Genomic DNA, 20,007 nt, shown 5'->3' with positions numbered 1-20,007 from the left:
GAAAGAGAAAGAAAGAGAGAAAGAAAGAGAGAGACTGAGTGTTGAATGTTAGGAATCCTGGGTTTACTAGAGAGTAGGGATGAGGGTCCTTTGCTAGTGAGTAAACACTGTTTACTTTTTCTGACACCCGAAGACAGCACAGAAGATTCGGTCTGCTTACCTCATGTGCTTGAATGTGCCTTCAAGTCACCTGTTAACTTATGGTGACCCTATTTTTCATAGGGTTACCCCATAGTGTGTGTGCATCAGGAGAAATGGAATCCAGGCACAGATAGAGGTGCAAAGGCCATTTTGGATAAAGGCCATTTTGGTGGCTGCTCTTAAACTGTGGAATTCACTTCCAAGGAAGGCTAGGCTTTTGCTAATCAGACAGAGGCTGTTGCATCTGCACTACAAAAATAATGCAGTTTGATTCGACTTTGACTGCTATGGCTCAATGCTATGGAATTCTGAGATTTGTAGTTTTGTGAGATACTTAACCTTTTCTGTTAGAGAGCTCTAGTGCCACCACAAATTACAAGTCCCAAGATTCCACAGCATGGACCCATGGTATTTTAGGCAGTGTTAAACTGCATTATTTCTGCAGTGTAGATTCAGCCAGGATTTCAGCAACTGACTGGTTGCTCAAAAAGGAGTTTTTCATGGGGGGGGGGGGGGGAATACAGTATTTTTTATTTATCTTTTTGATTCTGCTTAACTTTGTTGTGTTTTATAACTTTTTCTCTTTTATTTGTATTTGATTTCTAATCTGTTTGTGAGGCACACTGAGTCCCAATTTGGGGAGAAAAGAGAAATAAAAAGTAAATCAAGGGGTGAAGAGCCAGCATGTTGTAGTGGTTTGAGCATTATACTATGACTCTGGAGACCAGGATTCAAATCCCAGCTCGGCCATGAAAACTCATTGGGTGCCCTTGGGCAAGTCACCGTCTCTCAGCCTCAGGGGATGGCAAGGGCAAACGTCTCTGAATAAAGTTGCCAAGAAAATTCTGTTATAAGGTCACCATAAGTTAGAAATATTTGAAGGCACAGAACACACACAGACACACACACACACCCTTCTCAAAGTAGATTGTTTCAATGCATTTTTAAAGTAATTTCTACTGGGCATCCATTTTATTCAAATGGTAAATGTAAGTGGGAGTAAACATGGTGATACAAATTCTGTACATTTACACACATCATATCCTAACTTTAGGGAATATATCTTCTAATCTGACATTGTGTTCTTGATTCATTGACTAAATTGTATGTGTCCATTTTTCACTGGTTGTCCAAAAGCTAAAATGGAGTGTCTATTTGAACATAAAACTCTTTCCTTAAAAATGTCTTGGATTATTCCTCCAATCACTCTAAATGCATTGTTCAAATAGTCCTTTCCTTCAAATACAGAATGCAGACAGCCTATGGCAAATCTTGTGAGCTATCTCAAGAAGTGTCAGACAAAGTTCTCTATTGATCTGTAGGAAGAAATAACAACCAGGATTCCTGATTTCTTTGGAAGCAAACTAGAACATGGGGGTTTTAAGTGTTTGGGTGGGAGTCCATACAAGATCTTTGAAGAGGGGAATGGAGTTACCTCTCCAATCATGCCGTTCCACATGCCATTGACTTTTTTGCCATGTTTGCCATTGGTGACGAGATAGAGATCATAGGTGAAACCCAGAGTCTTTGCCAAGCGCTTCAGGATGTCGATGCAAAACCCTTTGCAGCATCTCTTTTCCAAGTGATTGCTGTGAACAGCGCAAGGAACAGGAAAAGGAACTCAGCAAGTGGTTTAGGAACACTGTGGAAGGTAAACAAGAGCCAGTGTGGTGTCACGGTTAGAATGGCAGGTGAGGATTCGGGAGGCAGTCACCCATGTAACTCACTGGGTGACCTTCAGCCATTCATGATGTAGCAGTAAAATAGAGGTGAGGGAGAACTGTGGGTAAGAATTGTGCATATCATGTTGAGTTCCTTGGAGTACATAAATGGAAAAAGAACATAAATAAGCAAGCAATGATCTGATCAGTGGTTGGATGGGAAGCCACTCTAAATTTTCTCAAGGAAGAACAGGATCTAAATATAAAAATAAATCTAAAAATTACCCTGCCTTTTGTGAAACTCAGAAAGTGCCATGGGAATACCTGTTAGTACGGTTGACAGGGTGGCGGCAGGGCACTGAGTCCCGGATGCAGGTCTTTGTGGCAGGGTCAATGTCATCCACAATGACAAAGGGCCTTTCTTCGAGGGTTGCCACCATGAGGTGCTTGTTGTCGTCCACAGGCTGCAGGAATTTTCTGTACCGTGACATGCTGAGGATTCTACGCTCCCACCTTCCCACCTGCCTCCCGGGGCATAGAGAAAAGATTAGATACAACCCAAACTTTCCCCCAAAATCTTCCCACATCACCAACGCTGATCCCAGAATCACACACATTCAGTAAATTTCTCCCCTCATGGTCTTGTCAGTTTTGAAAATTCTCCCTCTCAACTTGAACCTCATCAAATTTTTGGTTGAAAATGATACCCACCTTTCACATAACCTTACTATTTCAGCCTTATTCTGAGGTCAACCATGAGTGCATTAGAGACAGGACACGTTTCTATAAATCATGTCCTTTACAAGGTTCTCTACATATCCTTTACAAGTGGGTATAACTCTGATATGCTGAGGCTTTAAGCTGTTGAGTAAGAGACCTCAAAGCATTACCCAATGTGTGTGTGTATTCTGGAATTGTTTATTTGTTATATTTAAAAGCCTTTCATAATCAGAGATCTTAAATTGTAGTTTTCCTAGGCTGTGCATAAATCCAGCCCTGAGTGAACACACTTGACTCATTGTCCATGGCTGAGTGACAAGGCATGCATACAAGAATGCAGCCACTGCCCCATCAGACTGACTAGAGCATCACAGATGTCTGCCTGTGTAATTTGGAGTTCTTTGCCTCTCTGGCTCCTGTCTGTTGGGCATCTGCAGTTTTGACTGAACCACGTTGCCATCGGCATTGTGTAAATATCTGGCTTTGAGGTAGTACTGGCATGTGAGTGGCTGTACCTTACAATAGTGGTGGGCTGGGACTCAGTGGTTTTTTGGCTTTCAGTTTTTATGGCTCTTGAACATTTCCCAAAACTGTTTCAACTTCCAAGTTAATACTTGTCCTAATATTACTCCTTAACCAACAATGCACCTTCCTGTAAAGGTCTTGCTTGCCACAGTGGTTCCACCAGGTAACAGTAACACAACTAATAATTTGTCCCATTCTCCATCTGTCCATTCTCCTAAACACCCCTCAAACTCACCACCTCCCAGGTACGGTCTTTGCTGAGGGAGATCACAGCCAAGGATGGATTGATGAGGTATCCTTCTTCATTAAAGGAGAAATCTTTATCACCCCAAGTAACGTTCATGAAGTACCTGCAAAAAAACAAAGTGGAAGCTGTTCACTGTCAACCTGAGTCCACCCACCACTATCTTAGCCTAACTTTTCCCCAGCTTTCCCTTTGCCCCCATGGCTCACATTTCAGAGACAGCAAGTATTGAACTGTGGATTAGGCTATGTAAAGCCAGAAAATAAACAAACAGGCTCATATTAAGATAGGAAGGCAGTAGCATACTGGGCATATTTTATACCCACTCAACAAAACAAAAGTGTGTGTGTGTGTGTGTGTGTGTGTGTTACAAACATGTTCCTGCCACTGCCACCACTCATGTCTTTGGGGGCACACACCAGATAACACCCCCCTGTAAGGTGTCACATTGTACAGTTTGTGCCACCTGCCTCCCTAGTGACATCCCTATAGGGGGGTCAGTAGGTGAGTGTGAAATGGAGATATGAATAGAGGAAATGAAAGAGAAAGGAGTAAAACATGGAAGATGAGTGTTAGGGGACAAGGATGTTACAGGTGGTGTATCAGGATAAACAGTTGAATGAGGGGGTGGATATAGTGTGACAAACGAACAGAGATAAGGAGAAAGTTAGGCTAGAAGAATGTAGAGATCATGTGATGAATAGATGGAAGTAATTTCCAGAGAGGTTGTTGTGTCAGTCTGCATTGTATCAACAACAACAAAGAGTCTCGTGGCACATTTAAGACTGATTATTAATTATGGCATATGCTTTTGTGGACTAGAGTCCATTTTGTCTGATACAACTCTGAAGTCCATGAAAGCCTAAACCATAATAAACTGGATTATCTTTGAGGTGTCACAAAATTCCTTTCTTTTACTTCTCACCAGTAAATCCAGTGGTGGGTTATACTAAAAGTTAAAACCCAACATCTAGAGCAGTGTTTCTCAAACTCTGGTCCAGCAGGTGTTTTGGACTTTAACTCCTAGAAGCCCTAGTCATTAGGGCCAACAATCAGGAATTCTAGGACCTGAAGTCAAGAACATCTGGAGGATCAAAGTTTGGGAAACACTGATCTAGAGAGTCTGTATTTCCCATGCTTGTTTTGGACAGAGGAAAAGATGCTTTAGGAAAGAAGTGTGCAAAGGAAGAAAGTGAGAGGGAATAATGGTATGGTAATAAGTCAGATTCAATGTCCAGTCTGCAAGACAACAGCAGTGTCATTTTTTCTTGATTTTACCACCCTTCCAACCCAAAGCCCTCCACCCAGCCTCCTTCCCTGCTGACCGATGCAAGTTCTCGTTGAATTGGGTGAGGTTGGGTGCCCGGCAATCATTGTTGAATTTTGGTACTGAGCCATAGACTTGGAAGAGCGCTTCAGCCCCCTTGGCAATGATGGCCACACCATTTTGCACTCTGTGGTAGAGATCATCCTTCCATCCTGCTGAAAGCACCATGAAGAGACCCTCAGGCAGTTCCTCTGGCATGTATTCAGTTCTACCAAAGTTGGCACCTGCCATGAACCAGATGTACCCTGGACCTGTAAGTTTGACTTCTCGAGCTGCACGAAATATGCTTTCTGCTTCTTCACGGGAGCAGTAGAGAAGGCAGATGCGGGCATTTACATCCCGTAGCTGACGTTTGAGGCGGGCCCCATCTGGATCATCGGTGAGGTTAAGGGTCACAGTGCTGCGGCGCTCCCAACCAATGAAACTGCTGTCGGTCAGCACTTCGATGTAATCTACAAAATCTTCATAGCCAGGAAACAGTGTTGTAATGACAGCAAAGGCTGTCCAATCATACTGTTCCAGAACTTCAAACATCACCTGCAACTGTTGTTTGGTTGAGGAACCCAACTGAAGGAAGGTTGATCCTTTTTCCTAGTTATAAGAGGGGGCAAAAGAGATGAGGGTGAAAATCAACCCTAATTTGCCACCCCTTTTATGTCCAGTTTATGTGAGATTCTAAGCATCAAAGAGATTTCTGAATGGTTCTAGTCTAGAATTAAATGTTGTTTTTTCATTCTCATGTTTTCCAGCCTACATTCCATAGGATTATAGCCAAATCATTATGCCCAAATGGTCCTTCTTGAAACGGGCTAATATTCATCTATTTGTGAAAGAGACCATTGCAGTCCCTTTCCTTAAGCATGTTAATGGCACCTCTGTTGCACTCTTCTTGTCTCTCCACCCCAACCAAAGCCCCTCAATGTATCCCACAGCTATGTATGTCCTGTACCTGAAAAAACACACACCCCAAACCAAGTTGCTATATGCTGCACTTAAAAGAGTGAATTCTAAAGTTTTCTGTATGTAAATAAAGCAGAGTTCCTTGAATCAGCTAACTTCCACAACATATTCAGGTTGCAGAATTCAGGTTAGGTAAAGAATTTAGAACATACATATTTTCTTTTTAATACAGAGAAAGCAACCTCCCACTCTGTATGTTAGAGCATTGGGATGGGCACAGGACCTAAACAAATTTACCTTGGGTGTAAGAACAATAGCTGATCCTCCATTGATGCCAATGATGGGAACTGAGGTCTGTGCTGAGATGAAGTCCAAAATCTGGGCCACAGCCTCTGTTCGTGTATCATCTTCAAAAACCACACCATGGATGTGCAGGGAGGAGAGAACATCACAGAGCCGCACAATCAGGCTGCGAGGGTTAGTGTCATTGAGAACCACCGGGATGGGGTTGATCTCCATGGAGAAGTTGCGGAAGTCCTCTGGCGAGAACCGGGCACTCTCAAGAGTGTAGGTTGAACCACTGAAAATGATGGGAATGTTGATGGTTCGTCGCCGCAGGTCCAGGAAAGGGCTGGCACAGGCCAGGGCCATAACAAAGAGCATCCTAGCAGCGGGGGTGCCCGGGGGCAGGCTCATCTCGCAGGGCCTCTATGTTCCTCCTGCAAGAGGTTTCGGGAGCAGGAAAGAACAAAAAGGCAAGGAGAAGGAGAGGACATATTGAAGAAAGATGTCAACTAGTAGCCTTTGGGATTCAAATGGATAGACCTTGACTTAGCAACCAGATTTGTTGATGGGCCAGTTTGAATGGCTGTTTGTGTTTTGTGTTGAGCTTGGGCAATTGTTTTTCCACAAGAAGAAGTCTAAGAGTAAACACAATGTTTGCTTCCCATCCCTCCCACCATGTAGCCTCAACATATGAACACACATACAGCTTCCTGGAGTCAGTTCTTCACTCCTGTTACATGAATCAATCAGTTCAGAATTGGGAAGAGAAGAAAAGAGAAAGACCACTGGGATTGTGAAAGACAGTGAGCCTTCTTTTCACCTGCATGTTCCACAACATCCGATAGAGAACTGCAACTCCCTCTATGGCTACCAGTGGGAGTCTGACACAATTACAGACCATCACATTGGGGAAGAATTCTCAAGACCACAGCTTGAGGAACAAAAGGTGAGAAGACACCCTGTCCCAGAAGCTGGATCTGGTGCTTGGGTCACTAATTTCCAGACTTGATCCTTCACTGTTTCTGGGGTATTTCTTTGGAGCAGTGGAAAGGTCCTTGTGTTCTTTTTTTAATGGAGCTGTACAAATGTGTTCTGTGCTGCAGCTCATTAGATTATGGGAGGTAGGGAGAGTGCATCCAGACACATCAAAAGGGTGCCAGGCTGGGAAAGGAAATGCTACGATATTTGCAGGGCCACACAATAGAGGCACACAAGGATGCTGTGGGCTGCAGATTCCACAGTGTGTGCTTTCCTAAGCAAGAACCCTTCATTAACTGCTTGAAGTATATGGAGAGGACAGGTTAATCTGTATGGCAGGAAACTCCTCCACACAAGAATGGTTGCTACATCTCCCATCATCTCTAGCCTCACCCATTCCTCCTCATAAATATACCACTCTCTTCACATTCCTACTTTCAAATTCTCTTCTCCTTCTTATCCTTCCCAACCCAGAGACTCTAATAACAGAAACACATAAGTGTCAGCTCTTTGCCTCTCTTTGTGGCATTGTAACTCTGGAGGAAAGACACTGAGGCTCTGAAGAAGAGAACAGTTTGAACTATGATGAGAAGGGGTAGGGAAAACAGCCATATCCCCCATTCCCAGCTTGGCAAAGTCACAGCTCTTTCTCATTCATGAATTTAGGCAGAGGGATGTAAATTATCCCAGAAGCCCCTCGTTTTTAATCTTGTTACTCATTAATTAGTTAATGCTCTCCATCCTTTTACATTCCCTAAAGCAAGGAAGATATTTCAACCCTGGGAGAACTCCTCAGTATGATTTGGCCAAAAAAATGGCTCTTTCCTGCAGCTTTTAACATTATGAATGAGAAGGACTACTTTATCAAGGAAATAAAGAACAATACACCAGGACAAGTCCCACATTGCTCAAACACCAGCCTATACAGAGCAAGGGTGGGCAAATGACAGCCCTGCAGATGTTGTTTGGAATATAGCCCTAGTCAGAGTAGCCAGAGGTGAAGGATGGTGAGAATTACAACCCAATACCTGGAAGGCTCCAGGTTCACCATTCCTGCCACAGAACACATAGGAGAGGGCTGCTGGCTGGCCAGATTTCAAGAGCTCACTCTGCCTTTTTCCACGATGAGCCAAGGATTAGTCAGAACAGTTAGTCATCGTGAAACAGTGGTCATTAAACCAAACCAGCTCCGGATATACAGGACTGAGCCAGTATGTTGTAATGATTTAAGCATTCAACTATGACTCTGAAACTAGAGTTCAAATTCACAGAATTTGAATAGAGAAACCCACTGGGAGTCCTTGGGCAAATCACACACTCTCAGCCTCAGAGGAAAGCAAAGGCAAACTTCCTCTAAACAAATATTTCCAAGAAAATCCCCCACAATAGGATTGCCCTAAGTTAGAAAAGTCTTGAAGGCACACAAGTGTGTTGCTGACACTAGATATCCTCAAAGCACTTACTCCCCACCCTCAGTTGAGAATTCCAGCTTTCATTGCGTTTTCCCCCTTCTTTTTTGTTACATCCTGCATGCCAGATATTGCAGCCTGACCAACTGTTTGATGAAAGCCTGCTCAGGTTAATATTATATTTAGAATGCATATTCTTTCCTTTAAATAGATTTCAGGGTTGCTGCCCACGTTATTTGTCAGGGCAAGCAACTCTACTTTCCCTTGCTGCCATGAAGCAGTAGGGGTTAGCAGGCTCATGTGTGGTGGCTTGGCCTCACTGTGCTGTTTCTCCATGACTGGTTATGCCTCAGGCCTCCCCACTTATTTCACAGCATGTCTCTACTAGCAGCCATTCCACTGCTTGTCAGCAAGGTCACACACTGCTAGCTGGCAAAACAGATCTCCATATTATCTTCCCCCACCGTCAAGAATTAACCCAATAATTCAGAATTGCAGAATGTATTAAAAGAGTTCCAAATTACTCAAGGAAGCAAACCAGTTTGCTCCTCTCTACCACTTCTGAGGTGGGGGAGCAGCAGAACTCTTTCCTACCTCTCAGAGAAATTCTCTTGCATGGTGCTATTGTGGATGTGGCTCAGGTGGAAACGTGAACAAAGCAGAGTTGAAGATGATCAGGAGAATGGAGTGGTGCAGTTGTTGCTGAGGTTTGAATTGCTCCACTGCAGATCTCAAGGATGGGATTATGTTTTTGAATACTCATGGAATGATAAAAATTAGTATGTCAAAGAGAAGGTCTCTAGCCTGTCGTTTTGTCTTACGAGTTGTTTATATATGGAACATGCAAGACTGAGAGCATTCAGTGATGCAGTTCACTCATCCACCCCAAGACAGAGATGGCTCAGTCTAGCCAAAAGTTACAAGTTAGGAACCGGCTCCTTGAGTTGCTTGGCTCTATTGTAACCTTGAGCATAGACTAAAATGTGCCAGTAGATCTCTGTGGAAAACTGGAGAATTAAGTGTTTAACATTTAAACATTCCATTGGTTCTAGTAGACAGTTGTTCATGCCTCACATGAAAAAATGGACATGGGCTGCAGAAGAAAAAGTAAATGGACCAAGAAGCATATTGTTAGAAACCAAAGTCAAATATTTTATGTCCCAATGCTGTATGCTTTGTCTAAAGTAGATGTCCATGTGGCAAAATTAGAACAATGGGAAGGAGGCAGAGACAATTTCAGTGAACAACTGAGAAGTGTAGGGGCTTAACCCATCCTCTGCTTATAGATTTTGTGCGAGATAGAAAAAACAATTTAAAGATGAAAGAAATACATCTGTTTGCATTTTCATATGAACTGTCATACTTTTCACTTCCTCAACAAATATGTGTGGACCAGAACATTGCTATCCTTCAGTTTTCACACTTCTCCAATAAAAAAAAGAAGTCTGAAAATGTGTATGGTGGTGGAAAATTGTCCACAGAAATATATACACTGGAGAAAATAGCATACAAAAAGCATGTATTAGAGAAATGTGCTTGGCAAATATCCAAGCATGTGAAAATGCAGACAAGAATATTTGCGAAGTCCTGTGGAAATCAGGTGGAATGGAACAGGTAAGCTTGAAAAAATGTGAAAATTGCACCAACAGATTTGCTCAGTCCTAAAGGAGGAGGGAACTGATGGAAAGAATGGGAGGCCCCCAAAAGAGTAAACGTCTTCCTTCAGTATCCTAACTCTGTACTGAAAACACTGTACCCTTATAATCACATTACAAGGCAAAGGCAGGATTTATCTCATATCATTCCGCTCTTGTTGTTCAAAACATTTACCCCCTGGGACTGTTTTTAACAACCATCTACTTAAATGATTAACTACGACAGTCCATACACACCTTTGCAGGTCTTTTCCTAAAAAGAAGAAACCTCACAGGACAAAACATTACAAAGGCAGAGTCTTGTTTTGACTACGTTAATTTTAATGAGAGCCTGTTCTACTCATTAGACCACTTTATTTGGTCTTTCAACATCAAAGCTGCCTATTAATGCTTATTTTGAGATGTCAATAACCTTAAGGCTGCTGCTTATTTCGCTGATCTCATACAACACTGGGCAAAGTGACAAATCCACCCATCCTATCAATAAGCCTCATCTTAAAAGAGTACATTGAATTAAACTCCCTCCCCTCCACTCCACTCCCTCAAGGACTGACTCAAGTTTTTTCTCCTGTCTGTTACTATTTAAATAGCATGTTTTAACTTGTACCATTTTAACAGCATGTTTTAACTCACTTGTTCTGTCTCAAAACAACCCTCCAAAGTCAGTCATTAGCATGCTGGCTTTATAGACAAGGAGGAACCGACCCCAAGAGTCCCTTTGTAAGTTGTTTGTTTCTTTTAAATAATTCTGGGCTGCCTTTTAGGATCGAAAATCCTCCCAATGAGGTTCATAGGATAAAAACAGCGTAACTTGCAATTCTCCCGAAATGTAGATAAATCCCATATAGGTAAAAAGTGCACACATCATATGTGAATTAAATACATGTATTAATTGTATGGTCATAGTCCGTGTATATGCAGGTGTACACTTTTTGCTGCTTGGTGATTTTGGTATTACTTTAATTATGGGACAACGCTGGGGGAGAAACATAAATCTCTCTCTCTCTTTCGCTCCCCAAATGTTTCTTCAGAGACATTTTCTGTAGGAGCATGCTAACTAGGTTAAGCTGAAAACATATAAATAGAAATCAAAGATATAGCCGTGTTAGCAGTGGCGTCACTAAGGGGTGCGCACCGCACCAGGTGACAACCTAAAGGGGGGGTGACACCACTTCTGCTCAAACACCTGTATTTTGGCAGAAACACTTTTGCATTTGCCTATATCTCTTTAAAATGCTATAAGAGATGGTGGGAGTGAGGTGAAACTCAGTGGGAGAAGGAAGGAGGGGTCCCAGAATTTTTTTAAAATTAAAACTCCAAAATTTAAAAACATTTTTTTTAAAAAAAAATGAATTTTAAAAAATTATTTATTAAATTTTTGTTTGTTTATTTATTTTATTAAATTCCAACAACAAACATAAAAAACTACAAAGACATATAACTTTAACATACATAAATCTAAAATGATAAAAGGCAGATTTAATACTTCCTCTCCTGGCTTAGTTAATCTATTATTTTTTTCCATTAAACTCCTCCTTTTAGAGGTGTCTCCATGCATTACATACTATGCAAATCATTGTCTTAGACTCAAATTTCAAATTGTACTTAAGTAACTCTGTTATATGAATCTGTCCTTTTCTGTATAGGCTGTCAGAATACTGTATCTTAAATATGGATTACATTCCTATTCTGACTCACAAATCAAGGCTCTTGTCTGTAATTGCTTTTAATTTACAAATCATACTCTAAAAAAAAAATCTTTAAAAACATTACATTTTAACCAAATCTTCACTATATATATGTAAATACATTTAGGTAATGTATATGATATTGTAATTTGAAGGTATGGTTTTTAATTTCGCTAGTTGTTTACATCACAACTGTTAGCATTACATTCAGTGGTATATGGGAATTATGATTTACGAATAACATTGGTGCAAAAACCTTTTACTAAGGATTCTGTATGGTGTGAAATGGGAGGAGGTGGTCAGTGAGGGGGGTGATACCATGAGTGACCGCATCAGGTGACACAACCCTAGGGACACCACTGCGTCTTAGTCTGTAGAATCAGTATAAAGAAAGATCTTGCAGCATCTTTGAGACTAAACTGAAAGGCTCATGCTGCCAACTTCTTTCTTTCAGTTAGTCTCAAAGATCACACAGTATATACCCCACTCTCTTCCAGGTCAGCATTCTCTGAAGATGCTAGCCAGATGCTGGCGAAACATCAGGAATAAACTCTTCTAGAACATGGACGCATAGCCCGAAAAACCCACAAAAAACTATAGTCTCAAAGATGCTACAAGATCTCTCTACACACATATAAATAGAGTTTGTTCAAATGGTTGCAAGGGCAAAATATGTGTTGGGCTAGAGAGGGGACCTTTAAGACAATTAAGAGCAAGAACATTTATACTTTACAAACAAACAAATAAACAAAATAAAGGTGGTTTGTTGGGTTGAAATGTAATAAAGACCTGTGCTGTCTTTGTCCTATCTATTCTGAATAAGAAGGTGGCGGTGTAGGTGAATAAGAAGCCAGAAAGGTCTGCTTTTCATGTTTGCGTTTAATGATTAAAATCACTGGAGGAGCAAACGTTTCCAGATTGTATGCAACAAATGTCTTCGTGTCATCTCCTTTTGTATTATTTTTTTTTTAGGAGAAGCCTCTCTATAATTCCCACATTAAAATGTGGACCACAAAAGCTTTGGCCATAAGAAATTTGATAGCTGTAAAGGCGTACAAAACTCTGTCGTTTTGAACAAAACAGATTAACCTGGCCATTCCTCTGAAAATTGTTCTGTTAAAGGGTGACAGCACTTTCCCCTCTTACACTTTCAAAAACTACCTAGTTTCTGAAACCAAATGCAGTAGTCTGCTGGGGGACATTGGGGAGAGAGATGTGCTGAGAAGTAACCATGCCTCACGGAGTAGCAGTGAAAATAAAAGAGATGACAGATAATGTAAAATCTTTTGCACATACTAAGTGCTATGGGGATTATAATTTATAATAATATGGCTACCACCTGCCACATTCAGGAAAATCCTATGCCAAGTATGTTAATTCTTTGCCGCTCTAATATGCAGATTAGCTATGGCCCTCTGGCTCATGATATTATTTTGATGCCGTCCACAGTGTTGAACAAGTTTCCCACTCCTGGTCTGCTGCCATCTGGCAAATCCACCAATCACTGTAGGGAGAATAACCAGCAAGCTAAAGCCCCACTAAGGATGATATTGCCAACAGATATTTTCCCTGCAGTAAAATGGTCAAAATTGCACCAGACTCTTGCCAAATCCAGATATTTCAAATTCAGAAGGTTATGTAGAGAATTTTAGTCTGGTGCTTATCTGGAAGTGGAAGATCTCGGTCCACTTCCAGGGCTCTGCCTAGAACAGCTTGACCTGTCAAATACTTCCCTGCAACGAGATGCCCTCAAGAACACTCCATTCTTCATTGCAATCCATTGTTCAAAGCAACTGCTTCTCTTTGCTTCATAAAAGAGTTGGCTCTTCACAGGGTTGATTTCCCAGGTCTGTAAAGAGTGACTACAAACCCAAAATAGGATTTAAAAAACAACACACACACACACAAAAGCAAACAGCAACAAAAACCATTTCATGCCAGGCTAGTGCTCTCACTAGTAACAAATATCTCATCACTGCTGGCCAAAAGGGACAGTCTGGTGTTCCACAGTGAAGCCATCAACTGTTGAACAATCTGAGCCCCATTGCTTTTGCATCTCGAGCCATGTGCACTCTGCAGCAATTTAGCAGTGGATTTTTGTGGAGCACCTAAAGGAATGGTTCCCTAAACTGATTTGAGCTCCTCAGTTCACATGTTACTCCTCTGCTCAGTTAATGCCAGATCAAGGCTGGGCATTTCATTTTTCCTGCTGCCCTATAGAAATAGGACCCTTTCATTGCAATATGTACAAGCGATGTGCACACTATCTTCACCTCCCCTTCTCCATGCTACTTGCATGGCTCCTGCCCAGACATTTCCAGACTCCTTTATAGTAGGTTTGCCACCTTGTTCTTACCCCCCATCTCCATGTTTTTCATCTCTAGCCTGCATCTCTTCCAGGTCCCCTTAGATACTATTTGTATCTATTACTTTCTGGTTCAAGTTTCTCAGGTTCCATTTTCAAGCCCTGTATTTACAGTGCATGAGCAGTTCACTCTGAAAAGTTACTGCTTTATTGCGCATCCTCAGCTCTCTTACAGCCCAGAACTAAGAATTTTCTGTCTTGTGTATCCCTTCCCCACCTTCCGCCTTCCAGGAAACTATTACACCTTATGAATGGGCAATAAGCATGGCTATCGTCTCCTTTGAGCAGGTTTCTCAAATTATGTCACTTTCAATTTCTTACCATTTCTCATTTTTCTAGTCTTACACACAGTCCTTCCCAAACTTAGAACTTTTGTTAAAAGTATCATTATTTATAACCATGTTGTGTGGATTTCTTTGAGTACATGTATTTTGTCTAATGTATATATTTTAGCATGTAATACATTTAATACAGTGCATTTTAAAAAGTTATTTGCATGAGTGCATGCATTTTCCTGTGTATTTCCCCCTAATATACATATTTTGTGATTTTTTAATTTTGATTTTGAGAACTCAATTGCAAAACTGGGATAAGTGCACATTCTGAGGTACAAATGTGCTTCAGTTAGCATACTTGTTCAAAAGTCACAATCAGGTAAACTGGACAGATTCCTTCTTCATCTCAGCTAGAATGTCAGTCACTCGGCACAAATTAGTTCTTTGTTCTAAACGTTAAGAGTACGCATAGATTTTCTTTCTGTATAGTTCTTACATACTTGTATTATGACTTTTTTGTGGGAAACTGTATTTAAATCATCTGGAATAAATGACATACCAATAGAGCTGCTTCGGTCTATAGAGACAGAATCTACTCTAATACTAACTAAACTATGGGGTGAGACAGATGGCCCTGAAGGGGCGACATCAGAACCGGATTGGAACAACCGCACGCTGCATCCCCAACCTAACTAGCTTCCACCCCAAATGGGAGTGGAAAAAGTCAGCTCCTATTTGCGGTGGGGAAAAGCTGCCCCTTCGCCTTTGGAGCCAGCTTTTTGCTGGTTCTGGGGCAAGTGTCATCTTAATGCCATGCTCCCAAGTCATCAGGAAGCCAGCCAGTATGTAATCGCCAGCACAGCTTCCGATCAACCTGGGCGTGTGGCATGTCCAAATGCCATGCCCCCAAGACAGCTACAAGCCGGCTTTACTGGGCTGTCTGTTTCGGCCCTATGTCAACAAATATGGAAAACAAAACAACAACCCACAGATTGGAAGAGGCACTAGGAATCATAGTGCAAACATATGTTAAATAATAGAGCACAGCAATGAATTTCTAAAGAAAATCAGTCTATGCTTTATATATTATAGTAAAGCCTTTGATTGTATAGATCATGAAAAACTATGGATCACTCTAAAAGAAATGGGTGTGCCATAATATTTGATTGTCCTGATGCATAACCTGTATTGTGATAATAGGTTACTGTTAGGTCAGAATATGGAAAAACTGAATAGTTTCCAACTGACAAGGTTATGCATTATGACTCTACTTAATGTTTTTGCTGAACGTATCGTACATAAAGGAGGGTTAGACACGGAGGAAGGAGATGTGAAAACTGGAGGGAGGTACATCAACTATATATGCAGATGACAACATATTACTAGTAGAAAATAGCAAAGACTTGGAACAATTACTGAAGAAAATCAATGAAGAAAGTACAAAGGCAGGTTTACAGTTGAACAGTAAGAAAACAAAAAATAATGACCACAGATGATTTATATAACTTTAAAGTAGATGAGGAAGACACTGAAATAGTTCAAGATTTTCCACACTTTGGCTTGGTCATTAATCAGAATGGAGACTGCAGTCAAGAAATTAGAAGAAGACTAGGACTTGGAAGGGCAGCTATGAAGGAACTAGAAAAGATCTTTAAGTATAAAGATGTACAATTTAACACTAAAATTAGGATTGTCTTTGCCATTGCATTTCCAATTTCTATGTATAATTGTGAAAGCTGGATAGTGAAGAAAGCTGATAGGAAGAAAATCAACTCCTTTGAAATGTGGTGCTGGAGAAGAGGTTTTTTGGATAGCATGGACTGCTAAAAAGACAAATAAATAGATCTTAAAGCAAATCAAGCCTGAACTCTCCTTACAAGCTGAGATGACTAAACATAGAGTACAATATACATGTTGCAAGCATTCGAAGCTTCACTGTCTTCTTCATCAGGCAAGGTGTTACAAACCAAACAGGAGGGAAAAAGTTGAAGGTGTTAGTCACATCAAAAGAAGTGTCTTTGTTGTGGTGCAAATGGGTGTTAAATTTCCTGGACTTTGAAAATCTCCCAGTTGCCACATGGTAAAGAGGTGCCAGCCTGCAAGATATGCCCCTCTTAACTAAGAAGAGAAACAGCAAAATGCAGGCCTATGACTAACATCTTCAATTTTTTTTATCCTGTTTGGTTTGTAATACCTTGCCTGATGAAGAGGCCAGCGAAGCTTTGAAAGCTTGCAGCATGCATATTGTGCATCTTAGTTGGCCAATAAAGGTATCACTGTTGGTGGATTTTTTATTGGATTTGCTACACCTGGATGTAAACTTAAGAGTTTCTTACTTTGGCCATGTCATGAGAACATGTGACTCCTAGAAAAGACAATACTGTACTGCTGTAAGGTAGAAGACAGTAGGAAGAGAGGAAGATCGCGTTCCAGATGGATAGACTCAATGAAGGAAACCACAACCCTGAGTCCGCAAGACCTGAGGAGGTCTCACATTCGTAGGGTTGCCATAAGTCAAAGTGGACTTGATAGCAGTAAACATCAATATTTGATGGAATGTGTAGCTTCTTTCTGCACCGTGTCAACTGAACATTCTGAAATTCCCCTTTTTATCATCCATCTAGTCCAGAGCACCCATCCCCTTCAGATCACAGATAATATATGGCTCCTGAAGTGAAATCATAGTGTGGCTCTGTGCTTCAGATATCTATAATCCTGATTCTCAATTAGCACTTTTCCTTATTCTGATGAGGCATTTCCTGACATCAAGGATTACAATAGTTGTGTTTTCCCAAAGTCTACATCCTCCCCTCCCCATGCAGTGCAATACTTGGTACTGTGGATATTTCTGTATTCAAAAAGGACCTGGAAAACAGTAGCTATGGGTTGCCTGCTTGACACAAACCTAGGAGAGATTTGTTTCTAGCCGTGACTTGCCCCCAGTCCACAAGGAGAGACTGACCACGTGTGAGCTACCTGACAGAGGTCAGCATGTGGGTCCGACATCTTCCCTACCCATGCACAGAGTTCGATCATGGGGTGAGCACTGTCTCTGTCCCCCACTTCCCCCATATCTGCAATGCTGACAACAGCATCATGATCAATTTGCTCCCTAGGGCAAGGTGTTTGAAGAGGGCGTTCAGCAGCTGCTGAACTGGGCAGAAATGCAGAAATGATTTCTGGCAAGTGTTTGCTGTCAAGTGAACATCATACACACCCCTGGCACAGATCTTGGTTGTCATTCCCATCTCCTCCAGGCTCTGATCTACCTGAGACGCTGTGAAGCCAGCAGGGAACCAATTGGCAGCAAGGCAGCATGCTCTGGGATGGATATAGTGTACGGGCAGCAGGTACAAGCACCAATGCCAAGTGACAGGGAGAAGGAAGCTAAAGAGAAGCACAGCCAGACACAGAGCCTTACACACTGGAGAGAATGATATACAGACACAGAGCTTTACACACTGGAGATACAAAAACATGACCATATACAGAAATGCACACAGATTACCACTACCACCACTACAATGCAAAGTCTGCAGATGTGGACATTTCCATCAGTGACCAATAACTAGAGTTTGGGAAATTCACTTTCTGGGTTACAAATCCTAGAATCCTCCAGGCAGCAGTTCCAGAATCCAAAACGTACCTTTTACAAAGCTGTTAATAACCCACAGACGGCAAATGTGTCTAAACTTGCTTGCTGATCCAGCACCAACTTGCTAAAGTATTAACAGATATAACTAGACATACCTGCTATTTTTTTTTATTTCTTTGTTTTATAGTTGTATATACCGTAGTTTTGCCTCTGACCTTTTTAGAGAATGTAAAATGTTCTGAGCATTGCTAATGGACAATGGGTGGGAATATTTGAAATGTTTTTGTAATCATAGCAAAAAGGCATGTCAAACTCTTACCCAAAAGGGGTACGTCAAACAGCAATACACTGACAGTCATAAACTATATACAGTGGTGCTAAGAAGAGAAATTTATTGACTAAGCCCAACATTGTTCCACTTTAGAATAAGGACTCATTTTTTTGGTTCTCAGCTTCCCTATTTGTAAAATGGATGCATTTCACAAACCAACCTAATCTTATCCACATACACAATTGTTTGTGGTAAACAAAAATTGTCTGTATATATGCGCTTCACGCTACAAAACTGGAGCCACACATGACTTTCTCAGTCTCCATTAAATTGCTAGCTGTCTTTTAGGGTTAGCAAGAAAAACAACAATAGCATGACATTTAAACCAAGGTTGTACTTGGGAGATTACCTACAGGTTTCCCCCTTCCCACTTAGACTGGATCCCATGTGGGAAAACAAGGGTAGCTACATGCTAATGGGCTCCTTCACACTTTGGGGGAGTTGGTTGTGAAGCTGTCAAGGAACCCAGCCCACAACAGAGGCTGAAATACGTCAGAGGCAGGAGCACAAGGGTAGTAAGACCCATGTGGACAAGAGGGAAGACAGGCAAACAGCTCAGAATAAGAAGTTTCTGGCACTACTTCCAAGTTGTGGCAGGAATTGGAATCCAGAATTCTGCCCACTAAATGTGTCAAGTAATAATTCTCTGCAGAGGCTTCTCAACCCAAACAGCTCTGAAGCTCTTTGCATGCTCACATACAACCATACGACACCCGTGAAGCAGCTCACCAGGCATTGACACTCGCCTATTCATATTGCTCCTCATTAAATTTATATCCTGTCTTAGCGCAACGGCTCTAGGCCACTTGCAGTCACAAAAATCACATCTTACAAAGTCATAAAACTCTCGATAAAACAGTAAATAATTACCATAAAAGCCAAAATAGAAACCAGAGCCTTAAAACAAACCAGGATAAAAGAGGTCAGATAAAGCTGATTCACAATTTGGAAACGCTCGGCTAAATAAGAACACTTTACGCCTACACATACACAATTTGTCAGGGAGCCCTTCTCATATTTGATGCTCCCTATAATGTATCGCAGGAGCCAGTGTGTTGTAGTGGTTTGGGTGTTGGACTAGAAGGCTGGAGACCAGGGTTCGAATCCTCTCTCAGCCATGGAAACTCACTGGAGACCCTGGGCAAGTCACATTCTCTCAGCTCAGAAGAAGGCAGTGGCAACCCCCTCCCCCCGAAGAAATTCCTGTGATACATTCACTTTACGGTTGTCATAAGTCAGAAATGACTCGAACAACAACAGATAACACATCACATCAAACTAGATGACAAACCTGATTATCAGCCATATTTAATGCCAACCCCAATCTACATTCCTCTTCAAATGTATCAACCTAATCTCATATTGTTTCACACAGTGTTTGTTTCTCATCTTATTTCAGCATCACCTTTTGCACTCCTAATATCATAGTTTAAAACATGGTTGAATATAATGTTTCCCTTCCACTCTTTGACTGTATGGTCATATGCAGAATGTCCATGTTAATCTAGCAAAACGAAGCACAAGAATTATTGCTTCTCTGAGGTTGTTTACATTCTAATGGCCTTAGGCACTACTTCCTCATCATTAAATGGAAGCCGAATTAAAAGAGATTACACATAAGCATTCATTGTATTTTCATTAGTTTTGGTATTGGTGATGGAAGTAGTACTGGTGACATTGCACCTCAGATTTATTAAACATTGTATACAGATTATAAACAAGATGGCCTTGCCCTCAGACCTGGAATTCCAAAAGAATAACACAAAGGGATAAAAGGATGGTGAGGGAAAAGGAAAGCAAGCACACGTGCATCAAATATTTGAAATTTCATCATTCTTATAACTACAGACTCGAACGGTAACAATTCAGAGACGTCTCAGCCTAGCAGAAGGTCTGCCACTTCAGCTT

The 20,007-nt window shown here is 41.3% G+C and overlaps 2 protein-coding genes across 2 annotated transcripts in view; one reads left to right on the top strand and one right to left on the bottom strand.

Moving 5' to 3' along the window:
- The window catches only part of LOC149303694 (ER lumen protein-retaining receptor 1-like), a 143,663-nt gene that overhangs the window by 75,072 nt on the left and 48,584 nt on the right, over nt 1-20,007 (top strand). The gene's annotated exons all lie outside the window — the stretch shown is intronic.
- The window catches only part of LOC149303695 (glutamate receptor ionotropic, NMDA 2D-like), a 55,428-nt gene that overhangs the window by 18,802 nt on the left and 16,619 nt on the right, over nt 1-20,007 (bottom strand). Inside the window, exons 2-6 of the mRNA XM_089480644.1 lie at nt 5,816-6,237; nt 4,617-5,209; nt 3,283-3,397; nt 2,127-2,323; nt 1,577-1,730 (exon numbers count right to left, since the gene is read on the bottom strand). Of these exons, the coding sequence (XP_089336770.1) occupies nt 1,577-1,730; nt 2,127-2,323; nt 3,283-3,397; nt 4,617-5,209; nt 5,816-6,214 (1,458 nt within the window). The 5' untranslated portion in view covers nt 6,215-6,237. The remainder of the gene's footprint in view (nt 1-1,576; nt 1,731-2,126; nt 2,324-3,282; nt 3,398-4,616; nt 5,210-5,815; nt 6,238-20,007) is intronic.

Source organism: Sceloporus occidentalis, unplaced genomic scaffold (assembly GCF_023333645.1).
Source record: "Sceloporus occidentalis isolate IW3139 unplaced genomic scaffold, rSceOcc1.0.p SCAF_14, whole genome shotgun sequence".
In the NCBI taxonomy this organism is placed as follows: Eukaryota; Metazoa; Chordata; class Lepidosauria; order Squamata; family Phrynosomatidae; genus Sceloporus; species Sceloporus occidentalis.
Note: the sequence above shows the minus strand (reverse complement) of the source record. Positions and strands in the feature narration are given on the sequence as shown.